This window comes from Bos indicus x Bos taurus, chromosome 10 (assembly GCF_003369695.1).
Source record: "Bos indicus x Bos taurus breed Angus x Brahman F1 hybrid chromosome 10, Bos_hybrid_MaternalHap_v2.0, whole genome shotgun sequence".
NCBI classification, from domain to species: Eukaryota; Metazoa; Chordata; class Mammalia; order Artiodactyla; family Bovidae; genus Bos; species Bos indicus x Bos taurus.
In genome coordinates, this window is record NC_040085.1 from 33,856,980 (window position 1) to 33,875,626 (window position 18,647).

Consider the following 18,647-nt stretch of genomic DNA (forward strand, 5'->3'; position numbering starts at 1 on the left):
AAGCCAATAAACCGGGGGAGAAAGGGCTGCTGAACTTTTTCGTTTCTATCCTTCCTATCAAGAAAAAATTACCATTAAATTCTAATAAGTATTATAGAACAATTTTGACATGTATTCGGTATTTACTTAGGGACCAAAATAAATAAGGGTAATAGAGAAAATTTCCAAATGAACAATTCCTGCCTACCACGCCTGTGATCTGTGAATACTTAGACAAGAAGGATAAGAATATTTAACTTAAAATGTATCTTAATTTTAATGATATATCTTGCATAGTCTTTTATTATAACTTTGTTAACAAGATTAAAACAAACAATAGTTTTATGATTGTGAGACTGAATGGATTGGTGGTGATGGATCAATCTTTCTCTAAGCAAATTCAATGTTTTCTACTTTTGAAACTCAAAATGCTATTGTATGATTTAGCTATGAAAGTGGAAAACACATTTTACAAATCTCTGCATAAAACAAAGATGTACAAGAAAGCTAACAGCTTATATGATAGTCAAATAAATTTTCAAAAATGTTTGTTATGTTGAAACAATCTTTCCAGATAACTTACTATATAACAGGAAATAATGAAAATACCTACATTTAAATTTTAAAAAAATATCATTTATAGCAGCAAAGGATAACTGAATTTAACATTGGTTCATTTGAAAAAGCTATGATATTTTTACAGACTCTATAATCTTCAGCTACGTTAGGAAAACACCTTACTTCATTGTTTTTTTCTCATTTTACCAAAATATTTCTATTCTTCAGATACATTAAATTAGCTTTTAAAAATCAGATATACTTTGAATCCCTGAGAATAAAAATATGTAGGATTTCTAGGAAATGAGACAAAGAATTACTCAGTGCAGGTAAATGTAAGCACATGTTAAATAAGTTTCTTTCATAGAAATTATACCATGTAATTTCTATAGCGTATCTAAATGATGAAGTATTCCAGAAAGCTCACTTTAGTATGTCTCACATCATAGTAAAAATGCATAAATTAATTTCAAAGATTTGTAAATAATTTGAAACAGTTCTTGGTAGTGTACTGTTATCTTTGATTTAGAAAAAATATGGCCTGAAATTCATTGAAAAATGATTAAAATTTATATCAACACATCATCATAACAAGAGCTTCAAAGAGAATCACATAAGCACAAAAGAAGATAATTAAATTCCTCACCTGCCTAATACCCAACCGGTATGCAACAATCCGATCCACTGCATCAGGATTCATTTGAGTCCACTGTAGACTGTAGGAGTACACACGGTGTCTGTTCTGCCACACAGGATTGTAGGTATCGTAATAGAATTCTGGAGCATAGGCCTTCCCTAGAAACAGAAAGAGACCTGAAATTACACAGGATTGTAGGTATCATAATAGAATTCTGGAGCATAGGCCTTCCCTAGAAACAGAAAGAGACCTGAAATTACACAGGATTGTAGGTATCATAATAGAATTCTGGAGCATAGGCCTTCCCTAGAAACAGAAAGAGACCTGAAATTACACAGGATTGTAGGTATCATAATAGAATTCTGGAGCATAGGCCTTTCCTAGAAACAGAAAGAGACCTGAAATTTAAATGTATATTACAGTCAAACCTAATTACTCTTTTTGTACCTTTTATTACTTTCTACTTCATGTTCCATAAGTAATTTTTATATTTAAAAAGTCATATGATTAAATTAATTTATGGAGAATTTGAGAACAGATGCAAGATGATTTCCTGGTGCGTTTGATAAACAGTGTGATAGGAAGAGAAGACCCAAGAATGACTACAAGTTTTTTGGTGTAAGCAACCAGAAGAATCGAATTTCCATCAACTGACATGAAAAGCTATAGGAGGATCAAATTTGAGGGGTCAGGAAATTATTTTTGAACAATTTGAATGATCTAAATGGAATCATCAAGTGAGCTACATTGGACTAAAATGTATGAAGGGCCAGGTTTGGAAATATAATCTTGCCAAATTTATATATGTTTAAATATTTTCATTGGAGCATAGTTACTTCAAAATGCTGTGTTAGTTTCTTCTGTACAGCAAAGTGAAACAACTAAACGTATACATATATCCCCTCTTTTTTGGATTTCTTTCCCATTTAGGTCATCACAGAACAGCCAAAAACTTTATCAGCAAGTGAATGATAACTCTGCCAAAAAAAAATCAGTGAATATGACAATCTGTGTTTATATTATCCATGTCTTCGGTCAGTAAATTGAAACTAACCAAACAAAACCTTAACAATGCAAGAACTTTGATCAATAACAAAAAGTTTTTTTTTTTTTTTTTTAAGATTTTAAGGATATGTGAGGTGTGTCTGTGCTCAGTCGCTTCAGTCGTATCTGACTCTTTGAGACTCTAGGGGCTGTAGCCTAACAGGAGCCAGGATCCTCTGGCCCATGAATTTCTCCAGGCAAGAACACTGGAGTGGGTTGCCACACCCTCCTCCATGGGATCATCCCAACCCAGGGACTGAACCTGCATCTCCTGCATTGCAGATTCCTGTGGATTCTTTACCACTGAACCACCAGGGAAGTCCCCATACATGAGGTACACATAGTGTATATAACCTACATAAACCATCTCAGGTTTTTCTTTTAATCGCCAAATTGAAAAATGTACAAATCATTGGGAATTATGGGTCCAACTCATTAATAATCTGAAATATAGACTTTTTACGCCTTATATTTTACCAATAATATATTTAATTATTAAATCAATGTTTATTGAGAGTCTATTGAATGACAAGTAGTGTTCTAGGCAATGAACAAAGAGGTATGGCCTTTGTCTTCCTAGAAATTGCTTCCATTTTCTCAGACCTTTCAGATAGCTTTACAATTTTTACTGGATTTATGATTTAATAAATTGTAAATTATTCAACAGACTTTATTTTTTTGAAATTAGATTAAATATTAAATGTCCTCCTGAGGTTTTCCTCCTGGGTTCCTGTTTGCAGGGAATTTTCTTACCTGGTTTTCTTTTTCTTCATCATTAGTCACCTAACATCTAGGGATTGAACAAGAGCTGATTCATAAGACTTTATAACAGATAGTTAGAGAATGAATTTTGAAGACTAAGAATGAAACTTATGGTCTCTATTACCCTAGAGAGGTTTACCAGGAAAAAAATGTTAGATGAACTGAAGTTAATTTCTGATAAATTTACTAGTAAAATTAAATACATTGAATTAAATATATGAATTTAATAACATTTGGTAAAGTCTTACATCAACACTGTGTGCTTTTAAAAATGTTCTATGAATGTTCATTCATTTTAATTGAAAATGGATTATTAATTCTGTACAAATTATCTTGCATAGGAGGAAAAGAGCCATCACATTTGTTTTATTGCTTTATTTTGTATATTTTTTACTTGTTACTAACTAAATGATAGTGCAAATTCATGTTCACATCACTTAGTAAGATCTAGAGGAGAGGAACACAATATACTGAATGAAGGGATCAATACCCAAATGTCATTGACAACTTGCATTTGAGACAAAATTTCCCAAACCTGTTGAGGAAGTACATTTGATAGAAGCCTATATAATGAGTCAGGGGTTTTGACTAAAAGTAAACATTCAACATGTATAAATGAAGTAATGAGCTGTTTAAGTGAATAATGTCAATATACAGTGTTTTCATTAGAAATTAGTGTCTAGATTGAATTGAGGAGGCAACAGTATCAATGGTTGGTTTTTCATTTATTGCTTTTTATTTTTACTTTTTAATTGAGGGGAGCAGGGAAAGAGGGGATTGCTTTTGTAAATTAGCCAAGAGGAAAATACAAGGAGTATTAGATTTAGTGCTATCATTTGTATTTTCATTAAAAAAATAGGATCAAATAGAAATCACAAAAGAATAAAATCATAACCAGAGGCTATTTAGCATGAAAAAGAAAAAAAAATCCCTCAAAACCTGGCAAATGAGGTTTTCTGAGAGTTGAAACTCCATCACAGAGAAGAGAATCAGACTATATTTTAACAGATCTATGAAAGATGAAAGCCAGTGCATATTCAGAGAGGATGCATATTCTGATTTAGGAATGTTCTAGCAATCCTCTCTGAATATGGACTATGAATTTTCCCTTCACTAAAGGTATGGTTGTCTGAGGGGTTCTTACAAACAGCTGAGAAAAAAAGAGAAGCTAAAGGCAAAGGAGAAAAGGAAAAATATACCCATTTAAATACAGCGTTCCAAAGAATAGCAAGGAGAGATAAGAAAGCCTTCCTCAGTGATTAATGCAAAATAATAGAGGAAAACAATAGAATTGGAAAGACTAGGGATCTCTTCAAGAAAATTAGAGATACCAAGGTAATATTTCATGCAAAGATGGGCACAATAAAGGACAGAAATAGTATGGACTTAACAGAAGCAGAAGATATTAAGAAGAGGTGGAAAGAATACACAGAAGAACTATACAAAAAAGATCTTTATGACTCAGATAACCACGATGCTGTGATCACTCACCTGGAGCCATACATCCTAGAATGCAAAGTCAGTAGGCCTTAAGAAGTATCACTATGAACAAAGCTAGTGGATGTAATGGAATTCCAGTTGAGTTATTTCAAATACTGAATGATGATGCTGTGAAAGTGCTGCAGTCAATATGCCAGCAAATGTGGAATACTCAGCAGTGGCCACAGGACTGGAAAAGATCAGTTTTCATTCCAATCCCAAAGAAAGGCAATGCCAAAGAATGCTCAAACTACCACACAATTGCACTCATCTCACACGTTAGCAAAATAATGCTCAAAATTCTGCAAGCCAGGCTTCAATAGTATGTGAACCATGAACCTCCAGATGTTCAAACTTGATTTAAAAAGGCAGAGGAACCAGTGATCAAATTGTAAACATCCACTGGGGCATTGAAAAAGCAACAGAGTTCCAGAAAAATATCTAGTTCTGCTTTATTGACTATTTCAAAGCCTTTGACTGTGTGGATCACAACAAACTATGGAAAATTCTTAAAAAGATGGGAATACCAGACTACCTGACTGCCTCCTGAGAAATCTGTATGCAGGTCAAGAAACAGGAGTTAGAACCATACATGGAACAATGGACTGGCTCCAAATTGGGAAAGGAATACGTGAAGGCTGTATATTATCACCCTGCTTATTTAACTTATATGCAGAGTACATCATGTGAAATACTGGGCTGGATGAAGCACAAGCTGGAATTAAGATTGCTGGGAGAAATATCAATAACTTCAGATATGCTGATGACACCATGTTTATGGCAGAAAGTGAAGAACTAAACAGCCTCTTGATAAAAGTGAAAGAGAGTGAAAATGTTGACTTAAAACTCAACATTCAGAAAACTAAGATCATTGGATCTGGTCCCATCACTTCATGTCAAATAGATGAGGAAACAATGGAAACAGTGAGAGAATTTATTTTCTTGGGCTCCGAAATCGCTGCAGATGGTGACTGCAGTCATGAAATTAAAGACACTTGCTTCTTGGAAGAAAAGTTATGACCAACCTAGACAGCATATTGAAAAGCAGAGACATTACTTTGCCAACAAAGGTCTATCCAGTCAAAACTATGGTTTTCCAGTAGTCATGTATGAATGTGAGAGTTGGACTATAAAGAAAGCTGAGCACTGAAGAATTGATGCTTTTGAACTGTGGTGTTGGAGAAGACTCTTGAGTCCCCTGGACTGCAAGGAGATCCAACCAGTCAATCCTAAAGGAAATCAGTCCTGAATATTCAACGGAAGGACTGATGCTGAAGATGAAACTCCAATACTTTGGCCACCTGATGCGAAGAACTGACTCATTTGAAAAGACCCTGATGCTGGGAAAGATTGAAGGCAGGAGGAGAAGGGGATGACAGAGGATGAGGTGGTTGGATGGCATCACTGACTCGATGGACATGAGTTTGGGTAAGCTCCAGGAGTTGTGATGGACAGGGAAGCTTGGTGTGCTGCAGTCCATGAGGTTGCAAAGTGTCGGACATGACTGAGCAACTGAACTGAACTGATCTGAGAGTTATTTAGTCAATACCTAACTACCATTTAGCAGGGATGAAATGGGTGGATGATTGCCAACAAAATGGCCTTTAAGGTGGGGCTCAGTCTCAAGCCTATAAGTTGCTATGAAGTATTTACCTACTGTCTCTTGTATTACTTCAATTGTTTTAAGCACAATTGAATTTACTTATAAATTCCATTTAATATTTCTATTGGATTGGCCAAAAATGTTAGATAAAACCCTATTGAACTTTTTGGGCAAGTCAATATTATCTATAGTCTGCTGCTGCTACTGCTAAGTCGCTTCTGTGCGACCTCACAGACAGCAGCCCACTAGGCTTCTCTTTCCCTGGGATTCACCAGGCAAGAATACTGGAGTGGGTTGCCATTTCCTTCTCCAATGCATGGAAGTGAAAAGTGAAAGTGAAGTCACTCAGTCATGCCCGACTCTCAGCGACCCCATGGACTGCAGCCTACCAGGCTCCTACATCCATGGGATTTTCTATCTTATATTGACTGCTAGAAGAGTAACTGGCACATTGGTATTGGCTGCCTGTCATAAATGCAAATTGGCATAATCCTAAAATTGATTGTTTATCTAAATAAATCCTTTTCACATTATTGAAGCAGTTTGACCCTAAAGTTAGAAAACAATTGGCTTGACCTATGTGAATAATATGAATTTATCAAAATCCCATTTTCAAGGTTGTGAAAAATTAAGACACAATCTAACCCTCATTTAAATATTCCAAGTAGATCACATTTTCCCATAACATATCATCACCATCTTTATATTTAATGGTAGATTAATATAAAGCCTTTTCAATGTATTCATGAAATATTTTATTTGTACTGACATACCTACATTATGTATAAGTGATATCATATATAATACATCTCCAGGAAATATTAGATTAGAGAAAGAAATAAAGATTACCAACTCCAGTATCTTGTATGACAGATAAATTATGGAACAGAATATAAAAGGTGACAATACATGGATGTTGATATAAAATTTTATTTTAGTTGAATAATTGCATCACCTTGTTTTAGAATTTTAGAAGTGTTTTTAGAATTAAAGAGGAAAAAAGCATTTTCAGATAGTTCATAAGTAATATTGATTAGCAATAAATAATTACTGATAAGAAATGATTTTGAGTAGTTATGGTTAAATATGGATTTGCTTGCTATGTCTCAGAGAAAGCATATCTATATTTTGGATAAATGTGATATACCTCTTTTGGATAAATGTGATAAAAGAAAAATACTTTCTGACTTCATCTGAGAAATCTATCTTAAAAGTAAAAAAAAAACACACACAAATTTTCTCTCTGCTTTAAGAGCCACTCACATGCAATATTTATATACTAATTTTGTAAGAAGCACATAGTACACGTAGTGATACTAAGGAAATACGGTTATAATAATCATAGGCTTTGACAAGCAAACATGACATCTGCTGGTTGAACAGGGAAATAATTCATAATTTTCCTTCTTTTTTTATCCTTTAGGCATTTTTTTGCTCTTTTAGCAAGCACACCAATTTTTTTTCTCATTCTCTCTTATACTCGTTTTATTTTATGCAACATTGTTTGAGTTTACATCTTTTCAGATTAATTGACCTAAAACTACAGTCATTATCTAAATTAGCAAATAAACTTTAGACATTATGCATGATTATCTATAGATTTTGAACATTAAAATATTCATAAAATATATATAAATAGAGAGAAAAATTTAATTGTTCAAAATTTTAAATAAGATTTATGTAAAAGTAAATTTATTCTATTTTGCAAATAGCTTCTCAAAAAAGAGGATACTGAGTTTTCAAAATATTTTATGCACAAAGCTCAAAGTAAAAGAGATGTTAAGAATATGCAACATGTCACTTTCCTAGTCTAAAAATGTTAGATTAAAGTACAACAAAAATCTTTCTTAGATGCATTTCTAAGCTTACAAGTTGAAAGGGAATTATTTATTAGGGGTCAAAAAAAAAAAAAAAAAAGAACTGAAAATCAGACATTGAATAGGAGCTTAGGGAGAAAAATTGTTCTTGGCATTTGTACTCTTAGGAGTTGGAATTTTAAGTCCATAGGAGATGAGGTTAATGGGCCAACTCAAGATAAGTTGAAAACGAGACCCCATATATGAGTATAATCAGTGAAAAATAGCATTCTTAGTTGTAGAATATACTAGAAAAAAAGTGTCCCTAACTAGCATAGGAAAATGAAAAATATATTCATATGAACAAAAAGTAAATCTTGGCTAATGATACCACAGGATGGCTTGAGTAGATACAATATCAATTTGCTCTTTTTTGAAATTTAAGTATAGTTGATTTACAATGTTACTTTCTGCTGTACAGCAAAATGATTTAGTTATACATATATAACTGAATGGTTATGGGGTGGTATATGGATGTGGAGAAATATCAATAACCTCAGATATGCAGATGACACCACCCTTATGGCAGAAAGTGAAGAGGAACTCAAAAGCCTCTTGATGAAAGTGAAAGTGGAAAGTGAAAAAGTTGGCTTAAAGTTCAACATTCAGAAAATGAAGATCATGGCAGCCAGTCCCACCACTTCATGGGAAATAGATGGGGAAACAGTGGAAACAGTGTCAGACTTTATTTTTCTGGGCTCCAAAATCACTGCAGATGGTGACTGCAGCCATGAAATTAAAAGATGCTTACTCCTTGGAAGGAAAGTTATGACCAACCTAGATAGCATGTTCAAAAGCAGAGACATTACTTTGCCAACAAAGGTTCGTCTAGTCAAGGCTATGGTTTTTCCTGTGGTCATGTATGGATGTGAGAGTTGGACTGTGAAGAAGGCTGAGCGCCGAAGACTTGATGCTTTTGAACTGTGGTGTTGGAGAAGACTCTTGAGAGTCCCTTGGACTGCAAGGAGATCCAACCAGTCCATTCAGAAGGAGATCAGCCCTGGGATTTCTTTGGAAGGAATGATGCTGAAGCTGAAACTCCAGTACTTTGGCCGCCTCATGTGAAGAGTTGACTCATTGGAAAAGACTCTGATGCTGGGAGGGATTGGGGGCAGGAGGAGAAAGGGACGACAGAGGATGAGATGGCTGGATGGCATCACTGACTCAATGGACGTGAGTCTGAGTGAACTCTGGGAGTTGGTGATGGACAGGGAGGCCTGGCGTGCTGCGATTCACAGGGTCGCAAAGAGTCGGACATGACTGAGAGGCTGATCTGATCTGATCTGACATGGATGTGGATAAGTTAAGTAAGTGTTAGTCGCTCAGTCGTGCCTGACTCTTTGCGACCCCATGGACTGCAGCCCACCAGCCTCCTCTGTCCATGAGATTTTCCAGGCAAGGATACTGGAGTGGGTTGCCATTTCCTTCTCCAGGGGATCTTCCCAACCCAGGGATTGAACCCGGGTCTCCTGCACTGCAGGCAGATTCTTTACCGACTGAGCTATATGGATGTGGATATAAACATGCATATACATATGTATGAATGCATATATATATTAATATATTCTATTTTTAATATATTCTTTTCCACATGGTTTATCATAGGATATTGAAAATAGTTCCTTATGCTATACATTAGAACCTTGTTTATCTCAGTTTGTTCCTGAAAGACATTCTCTCAACTTACACTGCAGAGACTTTCTCTAAACTAAATCTCAATGAGTATGAATTATTAACACACAAGAAAATTTTTCATGAGTGACTAAGAAGGCCAATAAACAACAGGATTTGACTATGACTCCAGATAAGAGAAGCATGAAATGGAATTTATAAACAAGTATTCTCAAAACAACTAAAGAAATATAGCATAGAACAGTAAACGAACACTATGGGACCTTCTATGAAAGAATGATCAATACTGGTTATTGCAACCATTGGTAGGCTTCATGGGGTGCATAATTGACATCTTTATTGATTTTAAAGAAGAAGAAATTCCTCAGACAGACAAGGGTTTCTCATCACAGGATAAAAAAGAGAAAAAATAATACATGGTTTTAGAGCTTCCCTGGTGGCTCTGCCTGCAATGCAGGAGAGACTTGGGTTTGATCCCTCAGTTGGGAAAAATCACCTGGACAAGGGAACAGCTACCCACTCCAGTATTCTTCCCTGGAGAATCCCATGGACAGAGGAACCTGCCAGGCTACAGTCCACGGGGTCATAAACAACTGGACATGACTGAGCAACATTCACTTTACGTGGGGAAAAAAATGTATTAAAGACAATACTTTAGAACTCCAAGGGCTCTGGTAAAGTTGTAGTGCCCATTTTTCTTACCAAACTGTGCACTCTTGAAGGGCAGGGAAGGTCTTATTAGCTATTACTACAGTGGTTGACACAATACATGTGCTTGAGTAAGGCAGGGAGAACAGGTAATTGCTAATTTATGAAGCTTCTTGTTCAATATGGTAAGATGTTAGGTATTTACCATATAGTCTAATTATTCTCAAGTTATTTTAACTAGTACTCACTTATGTGGAAGAAAAGATTTTATAGTGAATCTACCAATTTTTATATCCCAGTGTAAAAAGAACTCAGTGATATTAAAAAACAAACAAAGATAACTAAATTAATAATCAAAATAGTAATAATAAAGTTTCATAAAAAATACTTGTAAAGTATCAAAAGTTATAAAACAATCTAAGACTTTTCAAATGTGTCTTTATTAGTATAAAAAGAGTAACTACATAGATCTATGGCAAATATCAACACTGATGATGCACTGACTAAAAGAGTTCTAAAAAGCATGCAGGAATCAGCTCTCTATGCATTTTTAGCAAAAGCTAGTTGAAATAGTCAATTGTTTAAGAACCAGAGGTATATACTGCATTTAGACACAAAGACTAGCTGTGGATTACTCATAGCAATCTATTAGACACAATATACAATAAATATCTGTGCAGCACTCAGTCCTTTCTCTATAGGGCAGAAGAAAGAACATGTAATTGTTGAAACCATAACTATTTTCTCTTCAAATCAGTGAATCTCATTGTTGTTCTGGTTTCCCTGGTAGCTCAGTCGATAAAGAAACTGCCTGCAGTACAGGAGACATGGGTTCAGTATCTGGGTCAGGAAGATGCCCTGGAGAAGGAAATGGCAACCCACTCCAGTGTTCTCGCCTGGAAAATCCTATGGACAGAGGAGCCTGGTGGGCTATAGACCATGGGGTCACAAGAGCTGGACACGACTTAGCAACTAGACCATCACCATTGTCATTCAGTAGCTCAGTTGTGTCTGACTCTTTGAGACCACATGGACTACAGCACACCAGGTTTCCCTGTCCTTCATTATCTCCCAGAGGTGGCTCAAACTTATGTCCATTGAGTAGATGATGCCATCCAACTATCTCATCCTCTGTTGGCCCCATTCTCCTCCTATCCTCAATCTTTCTCAGCATTAGGGTATTTTCCGATGAGTCAGCTCTTCACGTCAGGTGGCCGAAGTATTGGACTTCAGCTTCAACATCAGCCCTTCCTATGAATATTCACGGTTGATTTCCTTTAGGATTGACTGGTTTGATCTCCTTGCAGTCCAAGGAGCTCTCAAGAGTCTCTCCAGCACCACAGTTCGAAAGTATCAATTCTTTGGCATTCTGCCTTCTTTGTGGTCCAACTCTCACATACATACATGACTACTGGAAAGACTAAAGCTTGGACTATAAGAACTTTTGTTGGCAAAGTGATGTCTGTGCTTTTTAATATGCTGCCAACATTTGTTGCAATTGGACAGTTCTATGAAGACCTGCAAGACCTTCTAGAAGTAACACACACTAAAAACTGTCGTTTCCATCATAGGGGACTGGAATGCAAAAGTAGACAGTCAAGAGATACCTGGAGTAATAGACAAGTTTGGCCTTGGAGTACAAAATGAAGCAATGCAAAAGCTAACAGTAGTTTTTCCAAGAGAATGTACTGGTTATAGCAAACACTCTCTTCCAACAACACAAGAGATGACTCTACACATGGACATCACCAGATCATCAATATTGAATTTAGATTCATTATATTCTTTGCAGTCAAAGATGAAAGTTCTATATAGTCAGCAAAAACAAAACCAGAAGCTAACTCGTGCACAGATAAGGAACTCCTTATTGCAAAATTCAGACATAAATTGAAGAAAGGAGGAAAACCACTCAGCCTTTCAGTTCAGTTAATTTAGTTGCTCAGTCATGTCTGACTCTTTGAGACCCCCTGCATGCCAGGCCTTCCTGTCCATCACCAACTCCCGCAGTCTATCCAAACTCATGTCCGTTGAGTCGGTGACGCCAACCAACCATTTCATCCTCTGACGTCCCCTTCTCTTCCTGCCCTCAATCTTTGTCAGCATCAGGGTCTTTTCCATTGAGTCAGCTCTTTGCATCAGGTGGCCAAAGGATTGGAGTTTCAGCTTCAACATCAGTCCTTCCAATGAACACCCAGGACTGATCTCCTTTAGGATGGACTGGTTGGATCTCCTTGCAGTCCAAGGGACTCTCAAGAGTCTTCTCCAACACCACAGTTCAAAAGCATCAATTCCTCAGTACTCGGTTTTCTTTATAGTCCAACTTTCGCATCCATACATGACTACTGGAAAAACCATCTTGTCTAGCCTTGACTAGATGGACCTTTGTTGGCAAAGTAATGTCTCTGCTTTTTAATATGCTATCTAGGTTGGTCATAACTTTCCTTCCAAGGAGTAAGAGTCTTTTAATTTCATGGCGGCAATCACCATCTGTAGTGATTTTGGAGCCCCCCAAAATAAAGTCAGCCACTGTTATCACTGTTTCCCATCTATTTCCCATGAAGTGATGGGACCAGATGCCATGATCTTAGTTTTCTGAACACTGAGCTTTAAGCCAACTTTTTCACTCTCCTCCTTCACTTTCATCAAGAAGCGCTTTAGTTTTTCTTCACTTTCTGCCATAAGAGTGGTGTCATCTGCATATCTGAGGTTATTGATATTTCTCCCAGCAATCTTGATTCCACCTTGTGCTTCTTCCAGCCTAGCGTTTCTCATGATGTACTCTGCATATAAGTTAAATAAGCAGTGTGACAATATACAGCCTTGACGTACTCCTTTTCCTATTTGGAACCAGTCTGTTGTTCCAAGTCCAGTTCTAACTGTTGCTTCCTGACCTGCATACAGGTTTCTAAGAGGCAGGTCAGGTGGTCTGGTATTCCCATCTCTTTCAGAATTTTCCACAGTTTATTGTGATCCACATAGTCAAAGGCTTTGGTAAGGTCAATAAAGCAGAAATAGATGTTTTTCTGGTACTCTCTTGCTTTTTCTATGATCCAAAGGATGTTGGCAATTTGATCTCTGGTTCCTCTGCCTTTTCTAAAACCAGCTTGAACATCTGGAAGTTCATGGTTCACATATTGCTGAAGCCTGGCTTGGAGAATTTTGAGCATTACTTTACTAGTGTGTGAGATGACTGCAATTGTGTGGTAGTTTAAGCATTCTTTGGCATTGCCTTTCTTTGGGATTGGAATGAAAACTGACCTTTTCCAGTCCTATGGCCACTGCTGAGTTTTCCAAAGTTGCTGGCATGTTGAGTGCAGCACTTTCACAGCATCATCTTACAGGATTTGAAATAGCTCAATTGCAATTCCTTCATCTCCACTAGCTTTGTTCATAGTGATGCTTCCTAAGGCCCACTTGACTTCACATTCCAGGATGTCTGGCTCTAGGTGAGTGATCACACCATTGTGATTATCTTGGTCGTGAAGATATTTTTTGTACAGTTCTGTGTATTCTTTCTACCTCTTCTTAACATCTTCTGCTTCTTTTAGGTCCATACCATTTCTGTCCTTTATTGAGCCCATCTTTGCATGAAATGTTCCCTTGGTATCTCTAATTTTCTTGAAGAGATCTCTCGTCTTCCCTATTCTATTGTTTTCCTCTATTTCTTTGCATTGATCGCTGAGGAAGGCCTTCTTATCTCTCCTTGCTATTCTTTGGAACTCTACATTCGACCTGAATCAAGTGTTATGATTATACAGTGGAAGTGACAAATAGATTCAAGGGATTAGGTCTGACAAGACAGAGTGCCTGAAGAACTATGGACAGAGGTTTGTAACATTGTACAGGAGGCACTGACCAAAACCAAGAAAAAGAAATGCAAAAAGGCAAAATGGTTGTCTGAGGAGGCCTTACAAATAGCTGAGAAAGAAGAGAAGCTAAAGGCAAAGGAGAAAAGAAAAGATATACCCATCTGAATGCAGAGTTCCAAAGAATAGCAAGGAGAGATAAGAAAGCCTTCTTGAGCAAACAATGCAAAGAAATAGAGGAAAATAGTAGAATGGGAAAGACTAGAGATCTCTTTGAGAAAATTAGAGATAGGGAACATTTCATACAATGATGGGCATAATAAAGGACAGAAAGTGAAAGTGAAGTTGCTTTGTCGTGTCCGACTCTTAGCAACCCCATGGACTGCAGCCTAGTAGGCTCCTCTGCCCATGGGATTTTCTAGTCAAGAGTACTGGAAGTATGGATTTAACAGAAGCAGAATAAAGTAAGAAGTAGCAAGAATACACAGAACTGTAAAAAAATGGTCTTAATGACCTAGATATCCACATTGATGTGATTACTCATCCAGAGCCAGACATCTGGAGTATGAAGTCAAGTAGGCCTTAGGAAGCATTACTATGAATAAAGCTAGTGGAGACGATGGAACTCTAGCTTAGCTACAAAACCCTAAAACATGATTCTGTGAAAGTGCTGCACTCAATATGCCAGCAAATTTGGAAAACTCACCCTAACCCTAACCCTAATTTCCAGCCACAGGACTGGAAAAGGTCAGTTTTCATTCTAGGACCAAAGAAGGACAATGCGAAAGAATGTTCAAACTACCTCAAAATTGCACTTATTTCACTTGCTATCAGGGACTTCCCTCATAGCTCAGTCAGTAAAGAATCTGCCTGCAATGCAAGAGACCTGGGTTCAGTTCCTGGGTTTGGAAGATCCTCTGGAGAAGGAAATGGCAACCCACTCCAGTATTCTTGCCTGGAAAATCCCATGGACAGAGGAGCCTGGCAGGCTACAGTCCATGACGTTGCAAGAGTCAGACATGACTTAGCGACTAAACCATCATCACCACCACCACCACCACCACCACCACCACTTGCTAGCCAGATAATGCTCAAAATCCTTCAAGCTAGACTTCAACAGTATGTGAACCATGAAATTCTAGATGTACAAGCTGGATTTAGAAAAGGCAGAGGAACCAGAGATCAAATTACCCACAACGCTGGATCACAGAAAATGCAAGGGAATTCCGGAGAAACATCTACTTCTGCCTCATTGACTACACTAAAATCTTTGACTGTGTGGATGACAACAAACTGTGGAAAATTCTTAAAGAGACGGGAATATCAGACCACCTTACCTGCCTCCTGAGAAACCTGAGTGCAGGTCAAGAAGCAAGTGTTAGACCCTACATGGAACAAAGGACTGGTTCAAAATTGGAAAGGAGTACATGAAAGCTGTATACTGTCACCCTGCTTATTTAACTTATATGCAGAGTACATCATGTGAAATGCCGGGCTGGATGAAGCTGAAGCTTGAATCAAGATTGCCAGGAGAAAAATCAGTAACATCAGACATGCAGATGACACCATCCTAATGGCAGAAAGCAAATAGGAACTAAATAGCCTCTTCATGAAAGTGAAAAAGGAGAGTGAAAAAGCTGGTTTGAAACTCAACATTCAGAAAACAAAGATCATGGCATCCGGTCCCATAACTTTATGGCAAATAAATGGGGAAAAAATGGAAACAGTGACAGCCTTTATTTGCTTGTACTCCAAAATCACTGCACACAGTGACTGCAGCCATGAAATTAAACATGAATCTTAAGTGATACTTTTTTAAAAAAGAAAATAAGTGCTTCTACCGAAATGTGGATTTTTCTGCTTGTAATCAGGAATGTGATAGAAATCTACTTTTATTTTACAACTATAACTGGTGAGAAAGAAGAAAACGCATTGGATTAGAAAGAAACCCTCAGCAGGAAATTCAAGAAGCGACTGTCTTAAAAAAAGAAAAGAAAAGTGTGATCTGGAAAATGAATAAAGGCTGATTAATTCAAAAATCATTCCAGACAAACAACTGACCAGTACTTGTCCTCTGACTAGTACTGTAAATACACTCTTAAATTTCAACCATCAAAGACTAAAGGGACACCAGAGTCTCTGAGTTGAAAAATGACTTTATGCATCTCATCCTGGAAGAAGAATGAAGTATGATAACTCTTTGGATCCTATTCTACTGAAAGCTTATCCTTTTGATTCAAAGCCATGTAAAAAGTGTCATGAAGATGCCGTAAGGCATACTCTGAGGCCACAACATTTGATCTGTGAAGTCAAAGGAAATTGTTTTAAAAAGAATCAATGTCCTAATCTTATTACCTATATTTGGTATTTAGTTATTTAACATTGAATATTAGGCCTAAATATTTAGTGAATATATTTAGTGAATATTTTCACTAAAAGTAATAAAGGAATTATTACTGAATTGGTGGTTCAATTTTCATATGACTAGAAAGGTGTAAATTAATATGAAGAAGGAATTAAAAAATTGAAAGTATGTAAATAACACTTAACAAAAATATTATTGTATCTGATAAGTGACAATTTATCTTAGAATTAAGGTAACAGTCCAGAAGCAATAAAATGAATGTCATCAAGGGTTTGTTCAACAATGGTAACTTGGAGATAGCATGTAAGAAACAAAAAGACAAGATAAAAAAACATACAGCTGGGAAGTCAATGATATCTCTCAGTTAATAATTATTTGGAGTTTGTAAAAAAAAAAATTGCAAGACATGTGACAATTTATAACTCAACTAAATCATTTAGGTGAAATGCTTTTGTACTTGAAACATAGAAGTGTTTATCCATACTTTGTCTTCCCATACGTTTTCAAATGAGCAGACATTGGGACATTATTTTTAAATTGCAACCCAACTGGTTTTATTCAGTCCTCACATGGATCCATTTTCTTCTGCGGCAGTCAAAGCTATGAATACCATATTGATGGCGACTGCCCTATGACCACACTTTAGCACTCAAGAACTTCCTTAGAATTTATATCCCTGGAGAACAAGTGTATTGATTAGATAAATAACAAAAATATTGACAATACTGTCAGTCTCTACAAATCCCCTGGATCTTTGTAGAAAGCTGTTAAATTTGCTCAAGTATAAGGAATAGTTGCTTTGTTTACATTGTGATTACACTGTGATTTCTTTTGTAGGTTATGTCCTTTCAAAATGAAACAGCCAAAGAACAGGTTTCTCAGTCTTCAATAAAATGGCTTAATTAAAAACACTGTTTTCAATTAGTGCTCCTATTTCCCACCTGGAAAAACTTTGAAAAATTTTTAGCACTATTTTTCTTTAAAAATCCAGTCACTGGAGTAATATTTTCAATAAATATATGTTCATGAATTTACTTTATGAACTGCTAAATTTCTAATAATATGTACAATGCATTTTTATAAAGGGAATAAAACAATGGGAACTTGGAAGAAATGTTATGGGATTTATGTCTAAACTTCTTTATAAAACAAAACTTTGCCCATTCATCTTTGCCTCTTTTCTCTGTTGCATTTGAAGATTCATCGTTAGATTGTCTATTGTTTGTAACTATTATAGTTTATTCTAATGGCATCTAATTTCGCTCATCACTTCACACCATCAAAAGACTTTTAACTTGGTGTTCCTTGTATAAATGAAGCAGTAAACTTCTCTCCAGCTTGTGCTTCTCTTGACTATAGTCTCGTGACTCAGCTTGCCAGTGACTGAAATTTCCTAAAACTCTAGTTTTATTCTCACATATTTTAACTCCTTAAACTGAATGTCTTTCCTGGTATATATTTTATCTGCTTTTCAATTCTTTTGGTACCCAATCATGACTATCATTCCTTTCTTGATCTTTTTTCTATGATAATTATTTATACTATAATACTTAACACTTAATTAGGAAAACACAACACATTGTAATGTTATACTGATATGTAAGTACCCCTGAAAACATTTTCTAATTAACATTTTTTTTTTTTTTCTGATTAGAGGCTCTTTCCCATATTTAGATATAATGTAATTGCCACCAGTAGAGCAGACTGAACAATGTAAAGCAACTACAGTTTTAATCTTGTTTTAATCTTGATGTTTCAATTCTCACACATATAAACTTTAAAAAATCAGAATTGTGCTATAATAGCTAATATCTCTAAGTAAAGTCAGTTTTAATTAAATTTCAGCCATTAAATAAATTTAATGCTACTGGCCAAGAAAAACTTACCCTAGGTATACCTGTGTTTTTCATATTAATCCATCAATGAAATATTTAGGGTGATTTTTGCAAAGAAAAATAAATGGGATAGTTATTGTAATATGAATGTCAGATTTACATGTTTTCATTTCTGATGGTTATTTAAAACATTATTTGGAGAGTTTTGATAAGGATACGTTAACATAAATATTTATAGGTAAGGGAAGAAAAAGTTAAGCAACTCTGTAACTTGCTCCCTTTCTCCTCAAGGATGTCTGAGGTGCTTGTGACTCTATCAGACCAACTTCTAAACCAGGGTTTCAGCAAACATTTTCTGTAAGGGATCAGATAGCAAATATTCTAGGCTTTAAATTGTAATCATAAGATATTTGACACAACTATTTAACTGTGATATTCTAAAG

General features: G+C 36.0%; 1 protein-coding gene across 1 annotated transcript in view; it reads right to left on the bottom strand.

Annotated features, from left to right (window-relative positions):
* MDGA2 (MAM domain containing glycosylphosphatidylinositol anchor 2) overlaps positions 1 to 18,647 on the bottom strand; it is a 914,699-nt gene that overhangs the window by 99,643 nt on the left and 796,409 nt on the right. The window contains exon 10 of the mRNA XM_027553676.1: positions 1,184 to 1,332. Within this exon, the coding sequence (XP_027409477.1) occupies positions 1,184 to 1,332 (149 nt within the window). The remainder of the gene's footprint in view (positions 1 to 1,183; positions 1,333 to 18,647) is intronic.